The sequence below is a fragment of the Trichosurus vulpecula genome, chromosome 7, assembly GCF_011100635.1.
Source record: "Trichosurus vulpecula isolate mTriVul1 chromosome 7, mTriVul1.pri, whole genome shotgun sequence".
Classification (NCBI taxonomy): Eukaryota; Metazoa; Chordata; class Mammalia; order Diprotodontia; family Phalangeridae; genus Trichosurus; species Trichosurus vulpecula.
The window spans coordinates 8,522,193-8,539,958 of record NC_050579.1 but is presented as its reverse complement, the minus strand read 5'-3'; the positions used below and the strand labels follow the sequence as shown (position 1 = coordinate 8,539,958).

At 41.5% G+C, this 17,766-nt stretch overlaps 1 protein-coding gene across 1 annotated transcript in view; it reads right to left on the bottom strand.

Annotated features, from left to right (window-relative positions):
* The window catches only part of LOC118856154 (UDP-glucuronosyltransferase 1-6-like), a 41,313-nt gene extending 23,985 nt beyond the window's left edge, over positions 1 to 17,328 (bottom strand). Inside the window, exon 1 of the mRNA XM_036766275.1 lies at positions 16,294 to 17,328. Coding sequence (XP_036622170.1) covers positions 16,294 to 17,154 — 861 coding nt within the window. The 5' untranslated portion in view covers positions 17,155 to 17,328. The remainder of the gene's footprint in view (positions 1 to 16,293) is intronic.
* Positions 17,329 to 17,766: the final 438 nt, after the last annotated feature.

Below are 17,766 nucleotides of genomic sequence, written 5' to 3'. Positions count from 1 at the left end.
CAAGTCCATCACTTGGTAAAGGAGACCCCCCAAAAAGCTGAAAAATACACTGAAGAAAAACAACACCTTAAAAATAGACTAACTCAAATGGCAAAAGAGCTCCAAAAAGCCAATGAGGAGAAGAATGCCTTGAAAGCAAGAATTAGCCAAATGGAAAAGGAGGTCCAACGGACCACTGAAGAAAATACTACCTTAAAAATTAGATTGGAGCAAGTGGAAGCTAGTGACTTTATGAGAAATCAAGATATTATAAAACAGAACCAAAGGAATGAAAAAGTAGAAGACAATGTGAAATATCTCATTGGAAAAACCACTGACCTGGAAAACAGATTCAGGAGAGATAATTTAAAAATTATTGGACTACCTGAAAGCCATGATGAAAAAAGGAGCCTAGATATCATCTTTCAAGAAATTATCAAGGAGAACTGCCCTGATATTCTAGAACCACAGGGCAAAATCAAAATTGAAAGAATCCACAGATCGCTTCCTCAAATAGATCCCAAAACGAAATCTCCTAGGAATATTGTCGCCAAATTCCAGAGCTCCCAGATCAAGGAGAAAATACTGCAAGGAGCCAGAAAGAAACAATTTGAGTATTGTGGAAACACAATCAGAATAACCTAAGATTTAGCAGCTTCTACGTGAAGAGATAGAAGGGCTTGGAATAAGATATTCTGGAGGTCAATGGAGCTAGGATTAAACAGCACTTAAACACTTAAACAGCAAAACTGAGTATCATGCTCCAAGGCGTAATATGGATTTTCAATAAAATAGAGAACTTTCAAACTTTCTCAGTGAAAAGACCAGAGCTGAATAGAAAATTTGACTTTCAAACACAAGAATCAAGAGAAGCATGAAAAGGCAACCAAGAAAAAGAACAAGAAAAACAAATTGCAAGGGACTTACTAAAGTTGAACTCTTTTGTCTACATTCCTACATGGAAACATGACATGTATGATTCATGAGACCTCAGTATTAGGGTAGCTGAAGGGGATATGCATATATACATGTTTATATAAGTGAATGTGTATGTACGTATATATGTATGTGTATATACATATATATATGTATATGTATATATATATATAATAGAGAGAGAGAGAGAGAGAGAGAGAGAGAGAGAGAGAGAGAGAGAGAGAAAGAGAGAGGGAGGGAGAGAGAGAGAGCAGACACAGGGTGAGTTGAAGATGAAGGGAAGATATCTAAAAGAAATAAAATCAAATTAAGGGATGAGAGAGGAATATATTGAGAGAGGGAGACAGGGAGAGATAGAATGGGGTGGATTATCTCGCATAAAGGTGGCAAAAGGAAGCAGTTCTGTGGGAGGAGGGGAGAGGGCAGGTGAGGGGGAAATGAGTGAACCTTGCTCTCATCAAAATTGTCCTGAGGAAGGAATACCATACATACTCAATTGGGTATCTTACCCCACAGGAAAGAAGAGGGAAGAAGATAAAAAGGGGGGGAATGGTGGAGGCGAGTGCCGATGGGGGTGGAAGTAATCAAAAACAAACACTTTCAAAAGGGGACAGGGTCAAGGGAGAAAATTCAATAAAGGGGGATGGGTTGGGAAGGAGCAAAATATAGTTAGTCTTTCACAACATGAGTACTGTGGAAGGGTTATACATAATGATACACATGTGGCCTATGTTGAATTGCTTGACTTCTTAGGCAGGGTGGGTGGGAAGGGAAGAGCGGAGAGAATTTGGAACTCAAAGTTTTAAAAACAGATGTTCAAAAACAACAAAAAAATGTTTTTGCATGCAACTAGAAAATAAGATACACAGGCAATGGGGCATAGAAATTTATCTTGCCCTACAAGAAAGGAAGGGAAAAGGGGATGGGAGGGGAGTGGGGTGACAGAAGGGAGGGCTGACTGGGGAACAGGGCAACCAGAATATATGCCATCTTGGAGTGGGGGGGAGGGTAGAAATGGGGAGAAAATTTGTAATTTGAACTCTTGTGAAAATCAATGCTGAAAACTAAGTATGTTAAATAAATAAATTAAAAAAATAGAAAGGAGACTGACTGAAGATTATCTCAACTATCCGATAGGAAAAGTCAGCAGCAGTTTTAGAGAGGAATTCTCCCTGGGAGCCATCAAGGCCTCTGGTTTAGTCCCAAAACCCAGCAATCTTCCCTGAACTTTGTTACAGAAACTGTGAAAATTGAGATGCTGACCTGTATGCAAATGCTGCTTTGGCCACTGTTTACCGCCAAGCTTTGACCTTTGGGCCTCTGCACTTTCTCTTCTTAGCTTATCTTCCATGTACTCTATAGATATCTTGTATATGCCCAGTTGTGCATATCCTGTCCTCCCCTCATTGAAGTGTAAGCTTCTTGAGGGCAGGAGCTGTGTTTTGCCATTCTTTGTACCCCCTGCCCTGGCATAGTGCCTCATAGAGAGTAAATTCTAATTGATGCTTGTTAACTGCCTGACACTGCGTAGACATTTAAGGAACAGAGGTGAGGCGGCAGCAAAACCCTGTTTTGGGCTCTTTTAGTAAAATGTTCAGAAATTTTAATTATAAGAAAAACCAAATTTCTTTCAAAATCAATAACAGATATGTCTTATACTCAACAAATATACATGGTTGGCCACATAGAAATAATTCAGTGAAGAGTAACACTTGGGCCTTGACTTTGGTGCAGGCGAAAGCCACATGGGCTTCTCCTTCTAGAGGGACCTCTCCTTAGCTGTTCCCATAACACATGCTGAGGGAAGAGCAAGGGCTTATGAACTGCTTATTGACTTGTTGACTTAGAGCCATTCTCCTTCTCTTTCTGGAAAAACTTCTGGGATTGTTCTTCTTTATCCTACAGCTAACCACCTCTCCTGCTCTTCAGAGAAACTGCTTCCCTGTTTCACTGAAAGGGTAGGCCAGGGAAAGATGCAAACACAATGGATTGGAGGAAGCATCAAAACTGGGCTGCTGTCCAAGGTCCTCGACTGAACCAGGACACCACTACACTTGCAATTGTGCTTTGAAGAGCAATACATTCAGAATGGCTTAACAAGCTCCAGGTTGTATCTTAAAAAGTTCACATCCCTATATACTGGAAAGAGAATTTATAGCTCTTTCTGTTACTGGCCACTCAACAGTCAAAGAAAGTCAAAAACCAGAGGAGCTAGACAGAACTTTAGAAGTTACATTGCCTAGCCTTTCACAAATCACTTTAGATGTGGCATATTTTAGATTTCGAGTATGTCAACAGAATCTCCAAATAGTTGTCCTCGATGCAGACAGTACAGCTCTATTGAATTCCCAGCAGAATTTAAGATACTTGAGGACACGTATCACTTAATTTTTGTCTGTGGACCCATGGTAACTTGCACATAATAAATAGTCATTAATTGACCAGATCAAGCGAAGACCTGTGAGTGGGTACAGGTATGGAAAGTAATTTGGAATTATACACAAATACTTACTAAATCCTTTGACCCAATTATGCCACTGCTAGGCCTGTGCCCAAGAGAGATCAGAGAAAAAAGAAAAGGTGCTTCATATCAAAAAAATACTATGTTTTGCAGCTCTTTTTTATGTTGGCAAAAGCTAAAGTCCCTTATCATGAAGGAATGGCTGACTGATCTGTGGCATTTGCATGTGAGGGAATGCTATCATGCTATACAAAATGATGAAAGAGATGATCTCAAAGAGATGTGGAAAGGCTCGTAGGAATTGATGCAGAATGAAATGAGGAGTCAAAAGAACACTTGATGCCATAACATCAGTAGTATAAAAAAGAATAGTTTTGATGACCTCTATAAATTGATAAAGAATATAGCGATCAGTACCAGAGGAAGAATTGTGAAGAATGGTGAAAAAAAACACTTTAAAACAAACAACTTTGAAAATCATAAGAACTATAATCAGTAGAATGAACATTATGGTTCCAAAGGACTGATGATGAAACATGCTATCCATGAAGGAAGGAGATGGATTCAGAGTGCAGAGTGAGGCAGAGCTGTATTCATATACAGCTATTAAGAGAATGTGTTTTACTTGTCTGTGCTTATTTCTTACAAGAAACTTGATCTTATTTTCTTTATTCCAATGGAGTAGATTGTGGGAGATATAGAAAACAAATTTCTCTTGATTTCTTTTTTAAATAGGGAAGTAAGATGGTTGCTAAAGATGTGAAATGTATGCACTTTCAGATTGAATTATTGTATAATATTAGTTTTACTTAACTCTTTTGCTTTGTTACAAAGGACCTCTCATAAAATGGAAGTAACCTATAAATGTAATGTAAAAACAAAACATCAATAAAACCTTAAAAATGAATTAACCTAAGAGTCACTGAAGAAATCTGAAAGACAATACTGAGAATTATCTATTTCCATCCACAAAATGCTGCATAACATAATTCTCTCTCTCTCTCTCTCTCTCTCTCTCTCTCTCTCTCTCTCTCTCCCTCTCTCTCTCTCCCTCTCTCTCTCCCTCTCTCTCTCTCTCTCTCTTTCTCCGTCTCTCTCTGGAATAGGGCATTGGGAAGATGCTCAGAGACCCTAGCATAAAGGTGGAGAGGGCCAGTTCTGGGAAAGTCCATTCTGGGATATAGATACAGGCCAAGTTTTCCCTGGGGGCTGTTCTTGCCCTTGGGCTGATAACTTAGCACGTGGGCTCACCATACCCCCCCTCCCCATCAGCATACACATGCTGTTTAAGATGAAGGTTCTTCAAGCCTCCTCGATATACACATGCTGTCTCCAAATCCTCCACAGCACACACGTGCTAAACACCACCTGTGGGCTATTAACACAATATTGTTTACAGCAAAAGGGAACAAAGCACGTGGAAGTCATACTATGCAAATGTTCTCACATGTGAATTTGTTGATTCTGCTTGCCTAAAAAAAGTATATAAATCCTGTCCCTCAGTTTAATAAACGGAGCTGTCCTTTACTCTTCCACCTGGCCTGTGTTTTCTTTTCACTCTCTGTGGCATCCTTTTCACTCTCTGGTAGCCATGGCCACTGGCAGCAAGTAAGAGCATAAAGGCATCCTGTATCTTCTTCTGTATGGGGTGGAGGAGTCCCTTTTAATTGAATCGATATCCAGGTCCACATTGGGTCTTTAAAATTGCCAGAATGGGACAGTTTCTCTCTCCTGTTGCGTCTGAAGGGTGAAGATTCCAGTTCACTTCCAGAGCAGGTGCCACGAACTGAACCAGGAGGGTAGGGGGATACTTTTCCCTCCACACCTCCTCCCCCCTCCCCTTGCCTTTCTCTTGTAGCCTTGAGCAATGGAACTACAGTCTCTGGTTGCTTTGTCCTTCTCCTTTTCAGGTGCTGGAAGTGCTGCCCATGAGACCCAGGAGTCTGAGTCCTAGGAGACTTGTAGCCAGGAATCCAATTGGATATTGCAGTTAGCCAGCCAGGGAAGGTCAAAGAAGTCAGGGTGCCCAGGACATGAGCCCAGGGTGAGGGCCTGGACTTGAACTTGGGATTAGGTTCTGTAGGAACTGAACTCAGCTGGGGACCTAATCTTCCTTCCATTCACAGAGACTGAGGTGGTATGGTGTGTGAAGGATTCAATCCCATGAGTTGGGTGAATAAATTTATATACTTGTGAATATACTCTGATTTGTAAAAGCTAATCTGACTGTTAGTGGCTACACTGGGTGAACATCATTGATGGGAGTTAGAGACATTTGCCAAGTGCCTAGACCTCCCTAATTAGCCCCAGAGGAAGGTTCAAATGTTTCTCAACTGGTGTTTAGGCAGTGGGGCCAAAGTGGTCACTGCTACATGTATACTTTTAAAAATTCATATTTGTGGGGCAGAGCCAAGATGGCAGCTGGAAAGCAGGGACTAGGGTGAACTCCCCTCCAAGTCCCTCCAGAAACCTATAAAAAGTGGCTCTAAACCAATTCCAGAGCTGCAGAACCCACAAAATAGCAGAAGGAAGCAGGGCTCCAGCCCAGGACAGCCTGGATGGTTGTTGGGTGAGGACTTTTGCGTAAGGGGCTGGGAGCAGAGCAGAGCCCAGCATGGGCCGCATGGGCCAACCAGACCAGGAGCCTGCCAGAGCAGGCCCTAGTGCCCTGAATCATGAGCTGTGGCAGTTGCCAGACTTCTCAACTCACAAACACCAAAGGCAACAGAGAAGAACTGCAGAACCCACAAAATAGCGGAGGGATGCAGGGCTCTAGCCCAGGACAGCCTGGATGGTCTCTGGGTAAGGTCTATCCCACATGGAGCTGGGAGCAGAGCTGAGTGGAGCAGAGCACAGTGTGGGCGGTGCAGACCAACCAGACCAGGAGCCAGTTGGAGCAGGCCCTAGTGCACTGAATCAGTGAGCTGCAGCAGTTAACAGACCTCTCAACCCACAAACACCAAAGACAACAGAGAAGATTAGTGGGAAAAGCTGCTGGGTACAGGGGGATAGAGTTAGTGGTTCAGCCACCGTCCTGGGGGCAGCAGAAGTGGGGCAGCTACAGAACTACAGCTGCAGTTGCTTCTGGGCCCAGGCCCACCTGGTGGGAGGAATTAAGTGGCAGATGAGAGCAGGAGTGCACAGCCTGCTGAAGATCTAAGTCCAGTCTGGGTTGGGGGTTCTTCGGGAAGGAGGAGTGTTGGTGTGGCAGAGCTGGCTGTAATACCTCTGAAATCAACAGTGCATCCCCCCAAGCTTGGAACATAGTACTCTTCACTCTACAAGCAGTAATACACCGCTGAAAAACTCAAGGGTCAAGTAAGTTGGCTGGGATCATAGCCAGGCAGTGAAAACACACCCAGATTCAGTCTCAGACTTTCTTTGATGACAAAGAAGACCAAAACATACAGCCAGAAGAAGTCAACAAAATCAAAGACCTATAACAAAAGTCTCCAAGAAAAAACATGAACTGCTCTCAGGCCATGGAAGAGCTCAAAAAGGATTTGGAAAAGCAAGTTAGAGAAGTAGAGGAAAAATTGGGAAGAGAAATGAGAAGGATGTGAGAAAACCATGAAAAACAAGTCAATGACTTGCTAAAGGAGACCCAAAAAAAATACTGAAAAATATACTGAAGAAAACAACACCTTAAAAAACAGACTAACTCAAATGGCAAAAGAGCTCCAAAAAGCCAATGAGGAGAAGAATGCCTTGAAAGCGAGAATTAGCCAAATGGAAAAGGAGGTCCAAAAGACCACTGAAGAAAATATTACCTTAAAAATTAGATTAGAGCAAGTGGAAGCTAGTGACTTTATGAGAAATCAAGATATTATAAAACAGAACCAAAGGAATGAAAAAGTGGAAGACAATGTGAAATATCTCATTGGAAAAACCACTGACCTGGAAAACAGATTCAGGAGAGATAATTTAAAAATTATTGGACTACCTGAAAGCCATGATCAAAAAAGAGCCTAGATATCATCTTTCAAGAAATTATCAAGGAGAACTGCCCTGATATTCTAGAACCACAGGGCAAAATCAAAATTGAAAGAATCCACAGATCGCCTCCTCAAACAGATCCCAAAAAGAAATCTCCTAGGAATATTGTCGCCAAATTCCAGAGCTCCCAGATCAAGGAGAAAATACTGCAAGCAGCCAGAAAGAAACAATTAGAGTACTGTGGAAACACGATCAGAATAACCAAAGATCTAGCAGCTTCTACATGAAGAGATTGAACAGCTTGGAATACGATATTCCAGAGGTCAATGGAGCTAGGATTAAAACCAAGAATCACCTACCCAGGAAAACTGAGTAACATGCTCCAAGGCAAAATATGGATTTTCAATAAAATAGAGGACTTTCAAGCTTTCTCAGTGAAAAGACCAGAGCTGAATAGAAAATCTGACTTTCAAACACAAGAATCAAGAGAAGAATGAAGAGATAATCAAGAAAAAGAACAAGAAAAAGAAATCACAAGGGACTTACTAAAGTTGAACTGTTTTGTTTGCATTCCTACGTGGAAAGATGACATGTATGATTCATGAGACCTCAGTATTAGGGTAGCTGAAGGGAGTATGCATATATATATATGTGTGTGTGTGTGTGTGTGTGTGTGTATACATATATATACACATATATATGTGTATATATGTATATGTGTGTTTATGTATGTATATATGTATGAGTATATATATATAGAGAGAGAGACAGAGAGAGAGAGAGAGAGAGAGGGGGGGGGCACAGGGTGAGTTGAAGATGAAGGGATGATATCTAAAAGAAATAAAATCAAATTAAGGGATGAAAGAGTAATATATTGAGAGAAGGAGAAAGGGAGAAATAGAATGGGGTAAATTATTTCGCATAAAAGAGGTAGAAAAAGCAGTTCTGTTGGAAGGGAAGGGAAGAGAAGTCAGGTGAGGGGGAATGAGTGAATCTTGCTTTCATCAGATTTGACCTGAGGAGGGAATACCATACACACTCAATTGGGTATCTTACCTCACAGGAAAGAAGGAAGAAGAAAATAAAAAAGCGGAGGATGATAGAAGGGAGGGCAGAAGGGGGAGGAGGTAATCAAAAACAAACACTTTCAAAAAGGGACAGGGTCAAGGGAGAAAATTGGATAAAGGGGGATAGGTTAGGAAGGAGCAAAATATAGTTAGTCTTTCACAACATGAGTATTGTGGAAGGGTTATAAATAATGATACACATGTGGCCTATGTTGAATGGATTGACTTCTTAGGGAGGGTGAGTGGGAAGGCAAGAGGGGAGAGAATTTGGAACTCAAAGTTTTAAAAACAGATGTTCAAAAACAACAAAAAAAGAGTTTTTGCATGCAACTAGAAAATAAGACACACAGGAAATGGGGCATAGAAATATATCTTACCCTACAAGAAAGGAAGGGAAAAGGGGATGGGTGGGGAGTGGGGTGACAGAAGGGAGGCCTGACTGGGGAACAGGGCAACCAGAATATATGCCATCTTGGAGTGGGAGGAAGGGTAGAAATGGGGAGAAAATTTGTAATTCAAACTTTTGTAAAAATCAATGCTGAAAACTAAATATATTAAATGAATTAAATTTTTTAAAAAATCATATTTGTTATATCCGGAGGAGATATCATTAATGTTGATATTTTCATATAGAAAATATATGTTCAGGGTCTTGCTGCTGAAACTGAGTATGATCCTCCAGGGAGGAAAACAGATATTTAACTAAATAGAGGACCTTCAAGCACTCCTGATTAAAAGACCAAAACTAAATACAGAAATTGATCTCTAAACATAAGACTCAAGGGAAACATAAAAAGAGAAATAATAAACAAGAGAAAACATAAGCGAATCAATGAAGTTGAAAAGTTTATATTTCCATATGGCAAGGTAATATGTGTAAGCCCTAAGAATTTTTTTAGAAAAAGGGCAATGAGAAGGAAGTATACATAGAAAGAGAGTGTGGATACAAGGTGACATTGATGGGATGATCCCCCCGAAAACAAAACAAAGGAGTGAGAAAGAAGACTACACTGGAAGAAGAAGGTGTGTGTGGTGGGTGGGGTGGAGATAGAATGAAGTAAATTATCTCACATAAAAGAGGCAGGAAAGAGCTATTATAATGGAGGGGAGTGGTGGGAAAACTTTACTCTCATGAGAATTGACTCAAAGAGGGAATAAGATACACACTCAATTGCATGCAGACATCTATTTTACCTTATAAGGAAGTAAAAAGGGATAGGAATAATAGAAGGGGGAATGATAAAAGGGAGGGCAGACTGAGGGGAGGCCGACATCAGAAGTAAAACATATGTAAGGAAGGACAGGCTGGGAGGAAGCTTCTTGTACAAAATGGCTAATATGGTTTTACATGATTGTACATGTATGATCTACATTGGATTGCTTACTGTCTCAGGGAAGGGAGAGAGGGAGAAGTGGAAGGATAGAATTTGGAACTCAAAATAAGAAAAAGAAATGTTAAAAATTGTTTTAAAATGTAATTGGGTAAAAACTATAATATGTATATAGTATATGTATATGTATGTATACATATATATATGTATATATATATATTAATGAAAATATATGTTCATCATGTAGCACTTGCCTCTAAGGTTCCTATCTCCATGACCTGTGGCAAATCACTTAAATTCACTGAACTTGAATTTTACTTTGTTATAGTTGTTCAATCCTTTTTAGTAATGTCCAACTCTTCATGACCACATTTGGAGATTTCGTGGCAACGATACTTGAGTGTTGCCATTTCCTTCTCAAGCTCGTTTTACAGATGATGAAACTGAGGCAAACAGGTGAAGAGACTTGCCTGGGTCACACAGGTAGTAAGATGAGTCTTCTCAAATCTATTTTTTAAAATTATTTTTAGTTTACAATATTCAGTTCCATGGGTTTTGGGGTTCCAAAATTTCTCTCCCGCCCTCTCCTACCCACTTCCCCCCAAGATGGCATGTAATCCAACAGAGGTTCTATATTTACCTTCACATTGAACTTATTTGCATAATAGTCCAGTTGTAAAGAAGAATTATAACCAATGGAATAAATCATGAGAAAGGAGAAATGAAACCATAAAAGAAGAAAAAAAAGAGAGCACATACTTTGCCTCCATCTGCATTCAGACTCCATAATTCTTTCTCTGGATGTTCATAGGTTTTTCCATCTTTTGGGGCTGTATTTGAACCTTGCATTGATGAGAGGAGTCAAGTCTATCAAAGTTAGTCCTTACAGGTACCGTGTATCTGTAATCATGTATATTGATCTCCTGGTTCTGCTCCCCTCACTCAGCATCAGGTTGTCTAAGTCATTCCAGGTTTTAATGGAGTTCATCTGCTCCTCCTTTCATATAGCAGAATAGTATTCCATTACATTCATATACCACAATTTCTTTAGTCATTCCCCAATTGATGGGCATCCCCTTGATTTCCAATTCTTTGCCACCACAAAAGTAGCTGCTATAAATATTTTTGTACATACAAGTCCCTTTCCCACTTGTGTGATCTCTTTGGGATACAGCACTAGAAGTGGTATTGTTGGGTCAAAGAGTATGCACATTTTTATATAGCCCTTTGGGCATAGTTCCAAATTGCTCTCCAGAATGGCTGGATCAGTTCACAGCTCCACCAACAATTTGCCCATATCCTCTCCAGCATTTATCATTTTCCTGTTTTGTCATGTTAGCCAATCTGACAGGAGAGATGTGGTACCTAAGAGTTGTTTTGATTTGCATTTCTCTAATCAATAGTGATTTAGAACATTTTTATATGACTATAGATATCTCTAATTTCTTCCTCTGAAAACTGCCTGTTCATATCCTTTGACCATTTCTCAATTGGAGAATGACTTGTATTCCTATAAATTTGGTTCAATTCTCTGTATATTTTAGGCATGAGGCCTTTATCAGAGACACTGATTGTAAAGATTTTCTCCCAGTTTTCTGTTTCCCTCCTAATCTTTTGTTTATACAAAAACTTTTCAAGTTAACATACTCATAATTATCCATTTTGCATTTTGTAAAACCCCCTGTATCTTGTTGGGTCATGAATCCTTCCCTTTCCCATAAATCTGACACGTAAACTATTCCTTGCTGTCCCAAATTGCTTAGAGTATCAGCCTTTGTTACTAAATCAATCCTAACCCATTTTGACTGTATTTTTGTATACGGGTCTTGTTGAATCTAGATATGGCACTCTGTCCATTGTGCTATCTAGCTGCCTTCAGTTCTATAGGTTTGTAGATTTAGAAACCAAAGAGAACTTAAAAGTCATTGAGTCCAGGCTCATTTTATAGATGATGAAATTAAAGCCCAGAGAATAGGCGTCTCTGTCCAGTAAGTGGCTTCCCCAGCATCACAGAGGGAGAAAATGTTTGAATCTAAGTCTTCATGACTTCAACTCCAGTGTTCTGTCCATCCAACCAGGTTGCCTCTCATCATTTTTAAATGAGGGGAGGCACTAGATGGTTTCTGAGGATGTTTCAACCTATGAGTCTGTGATCCTATGACCAAGGACTCATTGAAGAAGCCCAAGTCTGTGTATTACATCTGCCTTATTTGACAAAAGAGGAAAATAAACTGCAAAGAAGCCAGACTCTTTACTCGTGGCCACAGTGTCAGTCAGTGGTAGTACCAGGTGTCCTGATTCGTAAGGACCTGAAGGACAGGAGAACTAGAGGCAATGGAAACACAAAGAAACCAAGGCAAACAGTGTTTACAAACAAAACCACTCAGACAGATCCCTCTACCTCAAGCCAACCCCACAGTTCTAATTCAGAAAATGTCACAAATCTTATAAGGTAATCTCACCACACCCTGGGTCTCCAAAAGTTTGGGGACTAATTAAAAATCTACCTGATTTTCTGTTACCAAAAAGACACTCTAATTAACCCACTGAGTGGCACCTGCAATGTTGGCTAATGAATCACACACCAATCTGAGAGAGCTGCTTGGCACTGGCACAGGTGATGCCTCCAATGAAGACCATGTCTGGCATGATGAGCTTAGGGTAATCCATCACAAAGTCTGTCCTCACAAGCCACACAGATCCACGGCCCAAAACATCCACTATACTCACACCCCTCTGAAGGAGCTCTGAAGCTAGCCTTGCAAAAGATAATATATCATGTGGGCACATTATTGGGCAAAGGGTATAGAATGTTCTTTACCCTCTGTAGGAATGTCATCTAGTTTGGAATTTCTGTGGCCAATGGGGGATACTGGAAGATGGGTCTGAACGCTGAGTGCTTTCAGCATCTAAACCACAGGGGAGTCCTCTCAAGAAATAAACAGCCAGAATGGACAGATACTGTGCTATCAGGGCTCTGCAGGGAAGAGGGGCTTCAGTCACAATGGCATCATAGTGGGCCTCTTCCAGGGACTTCATCAGGCCCTTGTTATAGAACAAGTCCATACAAGAGCTAAGTTCCATGTCACTCACCATCTTAAAGGGTATACCAATGCCAAAAATAATCTCCTCAGAAAAGGTTTCAGGTCAAATTCAATTAGAAATGAGACCCCATTAACTCTTGAAAAGTTCTTTGCCAAAAGTGACTGGAAAGGTCCTCAAAGAGTAGGACTGGCCTTCCCTGATGCGCTGGGACAGATCTGGTACCAGCACATCACTTTGATGGCCTCTCAGGCTGAGCTCCTGAAACACTTCACACATGCTGAGCTAGTGGCTGCCATCCATGGGGATCGTCAGCAGCTTCCCTCCCTTTGACAAAGCCCAGGCAGGAAGCACAGAAAGACAGCCCCACCAGAGCCCAAGACCAAGGTCTGAGCCCTGGGGCCATCTCTGAAACATCCAGGATACCTCAGAAAGAGCAGGGTCTGTAAAACACACTCCTTTCCCTGTCTTAACTACTGTGTGGCTTATCTTTGTTTGGTTATGGAAGCACTAAATTTTATGTGGCAAAAGGTACTTTGATGAGAGATTGAACTTTTGGTTCTTCACTTACATGACTGACTTCCTTAGATTAATCATTAAAAGAAATGTCATTATCTTCCTCTCCCTCTCCATTGATCTCTCCTCCTCTTAACCAAAATATTTCATTTGCTCACTGATCTGGTGTCAACATATTACTGGTGAGGATCAATGTGCAAGAGAAGGCATAAGAGAATTATCTAGGAAATGTGGGCCAATAAGACAAGGTGGGCCACTCTTGAGGTGAGAAGCTCAGATCAAACACCAATGGATAACCCAGAAGCTGCTCCAGTTCTCCTGAAGTATTAGAAGACCTAAAGAAAATTCACTTAGAAAGCAACAGTATTTCTAAGAAGACATGGGCAATAACCACCCTGGATGAGCAAGTAAGGAAGAGTGTGATTTGAGGTAGTGGAGGGAAGGTGTAGCACAGACTCCACAAAGTGTCAAATACAGTCTTATCTGTCCCACTTCACTGAACAGAACAACCTCCCCTGGGGTCCCACTGCTCAGCTTTCCCCACCACACTGCCAGGTCTAAGATGATCAACTCCTTCAATGCAGGGATCACATTTCTTTGATCTTCATATTCCTTATCACCAAGATCCATTTATATTTTGAGTACAGGGGCCATATTGCTTTTCCTTTTATATCCACAACCTCTCTGCTGACCTGCAGGGTCACATTCTCAAAAGCCTATAAGACATCCTGACCTGGATGTCCCAGAGACATCTTAAACTTACAATGTCCAAAGCAGAAGTAATTCTCTTCCCCCCAAACTCTCACTTTAAACTCCCCTTTTACTGCTAAGGGCACCACCGTTTCCTCCCCCCAACCCAAGCACACAGGCTGGAAATCCAGGTGACATCCTCAACTTCTCACTCTCTTTTTTACCCCCTATTACCAATTGGTCACCATGTCCTCTCAAGTCTAACTCAGAACCATCTCTTGGATATGCCCCCTTAATTCTGACCCTCCCCCACTCTGCTATAGCCTCTCCTCACCACATTCAAAGTCCTTCCTCACCAGCCCCCTCCTATCTTTCTAGTCGTCTTACAGGCTAAGCCCCAACAAATACTTTTGGATCCAGTGACTGGCTTCCTGACTATTCCACAAAAAAGACCCTCCATTTCTCAGCTCTGGGAATTTTCTCTTGCTGTCCCCCAGTGCCTAGAATGCTCTCTTTCCTTTGCTCCACCTGCTGACCTCCCTGGCTTCATTTATGTCCCAAACAAAATCCCACCATCTCCAGGAAGCCTTCCTTGACTTTTTTTACTGCTCTTTTCATCATCTCCTAACTTGCTCTGCATATGTATGTTGTCTCCCCCCTTAGACAGTGAGTTTCTTGGGGGCAAGGACTGTCCTTTTGTCTTTCTTTATATATCCAGCACTTTGCGCAGTCTGACATATAGTAGGCTTTTGATAAATGCTTATTGATTTGACCTGACATCACCTTGAGAGCCCAATACAATGCCTTGTACAGAGTAGAGTTAATAAATACCATTTGGATGAATGAACAATCTACAAGTTGCTGACTGGCCACTCCACTTCTTCATCACATGTGGTGCCATGCTAAGTACTTCCCTGTTGCCATCTCCTACATTCTCATCTCCCCTCTCCCATAGAGACAGTAGTATAATCAACACGGAGACCCTGAACAGAGGCTCAGGAAACTGTCCCTCACACACTTTGTGATCTTGGCTAAGTCACTGAATGTCTCCAGCTCTCAGTGGCCTCATCTGAAAAACCTGATATTCAATCAGATCTACTGGAAGATTTCTTTCTAATCCTGAACCTTGAATGCAGATTGAAGCATTCTTTTTTTTTACTGTCTTTTTCTCTTGTGGGTTTTTTTGCAAGATGACTACTATGGAGATACATTTTCTGTGACTTCACATGTGTAGCTGCTGTCATATTGCTTGACTGTTCAAGGGGTGAGAGGAAAAGAGATAATTTGGAAATCAAATTTTTAGATAAAGAACGTTAAAAAAATTTGTTAACGTATAATTGGGAACAATGTAACAAAATAAATAAAAATATATAAATAAAGATTTCTTTCTGTTCTAAACTTTTAGGATTGGTCCCATCTTGCCTCCCCAAATTGATTTCCTGTTCTCCTCAGCACAAACATTTTCCCCAAGGATCATTTATCTAGAGTTGGAATAGATAATCTAGTCCAATCCCCTAATTATGCAGATGCAGAAACTGAGGCCCGAAGAGAAATGACTTACCCAAGGTGACTCAGAAAGTAACAGAGCTGGGATTAGAAACTAGGTTATAGTTCTCAATAGAATAGATAGAAAGAGAATCAGGAGGGACCTCAGAGAGCAGCAAGCCCCAGTGCCTCACTTGGCACATAAGGAAAATGAGAACCAGGAAGGAAATGTGACTTTCTCAGGTCACTCAGCAAGTATGTAGTAGGGATGGAACATGCACATGAATCCTGCAGTCCATGGCTATTACTATTCCATTCCTTTCTTCATTCCCTCATTCCTTCCTCCCTCCTTTTCTTCTTTCCTTCCTTCCTACCTTTCTTCCTTCCTTTCTTCCTTCCTCTCTCTTTCCCTCCCTCTCTCCCTTCCTTCTTTCCTTCCTCCCTCCCTCCCTTCTTTCCTTTCTTTTTTCCTTCATTGCTCCCTTTCTTCATCCCTTCCTCCTTTATGTCTTTCCTTCTTTCCTTCCTTCCTGCTCCCCCACTCCTGCTCCCAGGCAATGTCCTAGTTGTTCCCTTAGTTGGAAATTCCACCCCCTTCTCTATTGGAATAGAGTCAGTCAGTCTGCCCCCTGAGTCAGCAGACATGCACAAATTCAGGGGACCAGCATCTCCTCTGTCCAGAACAACAACTGTGTGATTTGCTGAGTCAGTGATGGGGAAAGGGGCCATCCACTAATTCATTTCAATGGATGTCAGTTCCAGCCAGCAAGCATTAACCAGATATCCATTGCTGGCAGGGCCTAGGCAGGGGTAGGAGATAGAAGAGCACAAGAAAGCAAAAATGACAAACCTGTTCCAGTCTTTTCCTTTGTTTGCAGTTTATTCCTCCAATGAAGGCCATGTTGGGCATGATGGGCCTGGGATACTCAAACACAAAATCATATCTCAAAAGCCAAATGGATCCTTGTCCATAGAGGGTTGGCAGGTTCACCTCTCTCTTTAGGAAGTCAGCAGCAATCTCTAGGTATTTTGTGTACAAGTCCTTAAAGAGGAGGGTCTCTAAATCATTCACCAGGAAGTTGATCACTCTCTGGTAGAAGGTCATGTGGTGAGAAAAGGCAGTGTAGCACCTGGGGATGAAAGACACGGGGTTGGGGGTCCTGCTCATCGTGTGCTCCAAAGCACAGGGAAAGCCTCGGAAAAAGTATACAGAAGGTATGGACAGATGCTCGGCCAGGATCATCCCACACGGCAATGCTGGGTCTGTGAAGAGGGTGTCAAATTGGCTTTCTTCGAGGTATCTGATGGTCTCATGGTCCTTCAGCAGGCTGTCACAGTTGAGGAAGAACATGTCAATGACAAGATGGTTATTCTGATACTCAACCCAGGCTGCGCTCAGGAAAGACCTCTCTGCAAAGAGATTATGGCCAAATGTCTGGAAACGCTTCTCCAGTTCATCCTGGGGGTAGGGGACAGGGTAGAGTTTTCTTTTGTAGAATTTTGATTCTTTAAGGAGCAAATTTACTTCAGGCACTAGCACCACAATTTCATGCCCCTTCTTACTTAGCTCTTCAATCACATCCCGCATGCTGAGCCAGTGACTTCCATCTTGAGGGAAAACCAGGAGTTTCTTATTTTCAGCCATGCCCCAGAATATTAAGAAAAGGCTTCCTACTACCCAATACAAAGGGAGAACAATATGAGCCTTCATCTCGTAAATAAAGAAAAATCTCTCTTCTCTTCCCACCAAACTGAGGCGGAGTTTTGTCTCCAAGCAGACCTAAGTCCACAGATTAATGTTTATCTTTGACTGGGCATGCAAAGTCATGTTGTAAACACGGTCCTTGCTTGAAAAGATGCCTGCCTAATTTCAACACCCACATAGACTGTAGATCAGCCTTCACTTCCAGGAGGCCAAATCACAGGGCTCTGCCCTCAGCCACACCTTGCATAGTCCTTTTATGGGTAAAGATACTTATACAGTGTGTTTGACAAGTTTGGAACAGACATAAAAGTAGGCGAGGCAGTTAATATGTTGGGTGATGACCAAATTCAAGCAGACTTCCAAGGGCTGAAAGAATGGTCTGTCTAATTTCAAAATATAATATTCAAGAGATATAAATCTAAAGTCTTATAACCCTTGGTCTAAAACTCAGCAGTACAAGTACAACTTAGAAGATGAGGTTGGCTTTAAAAAGGATGGTTGTCTTAGTGGACCTCAAGCTCAATAAGCATCAAGCATGGGAAGCAGAGGCAAAGTAATGAACCATAACTAGTCTCAAAGAACAAGAGCATACAGTTGCAGTTAGAGGAAGCTAAGAGC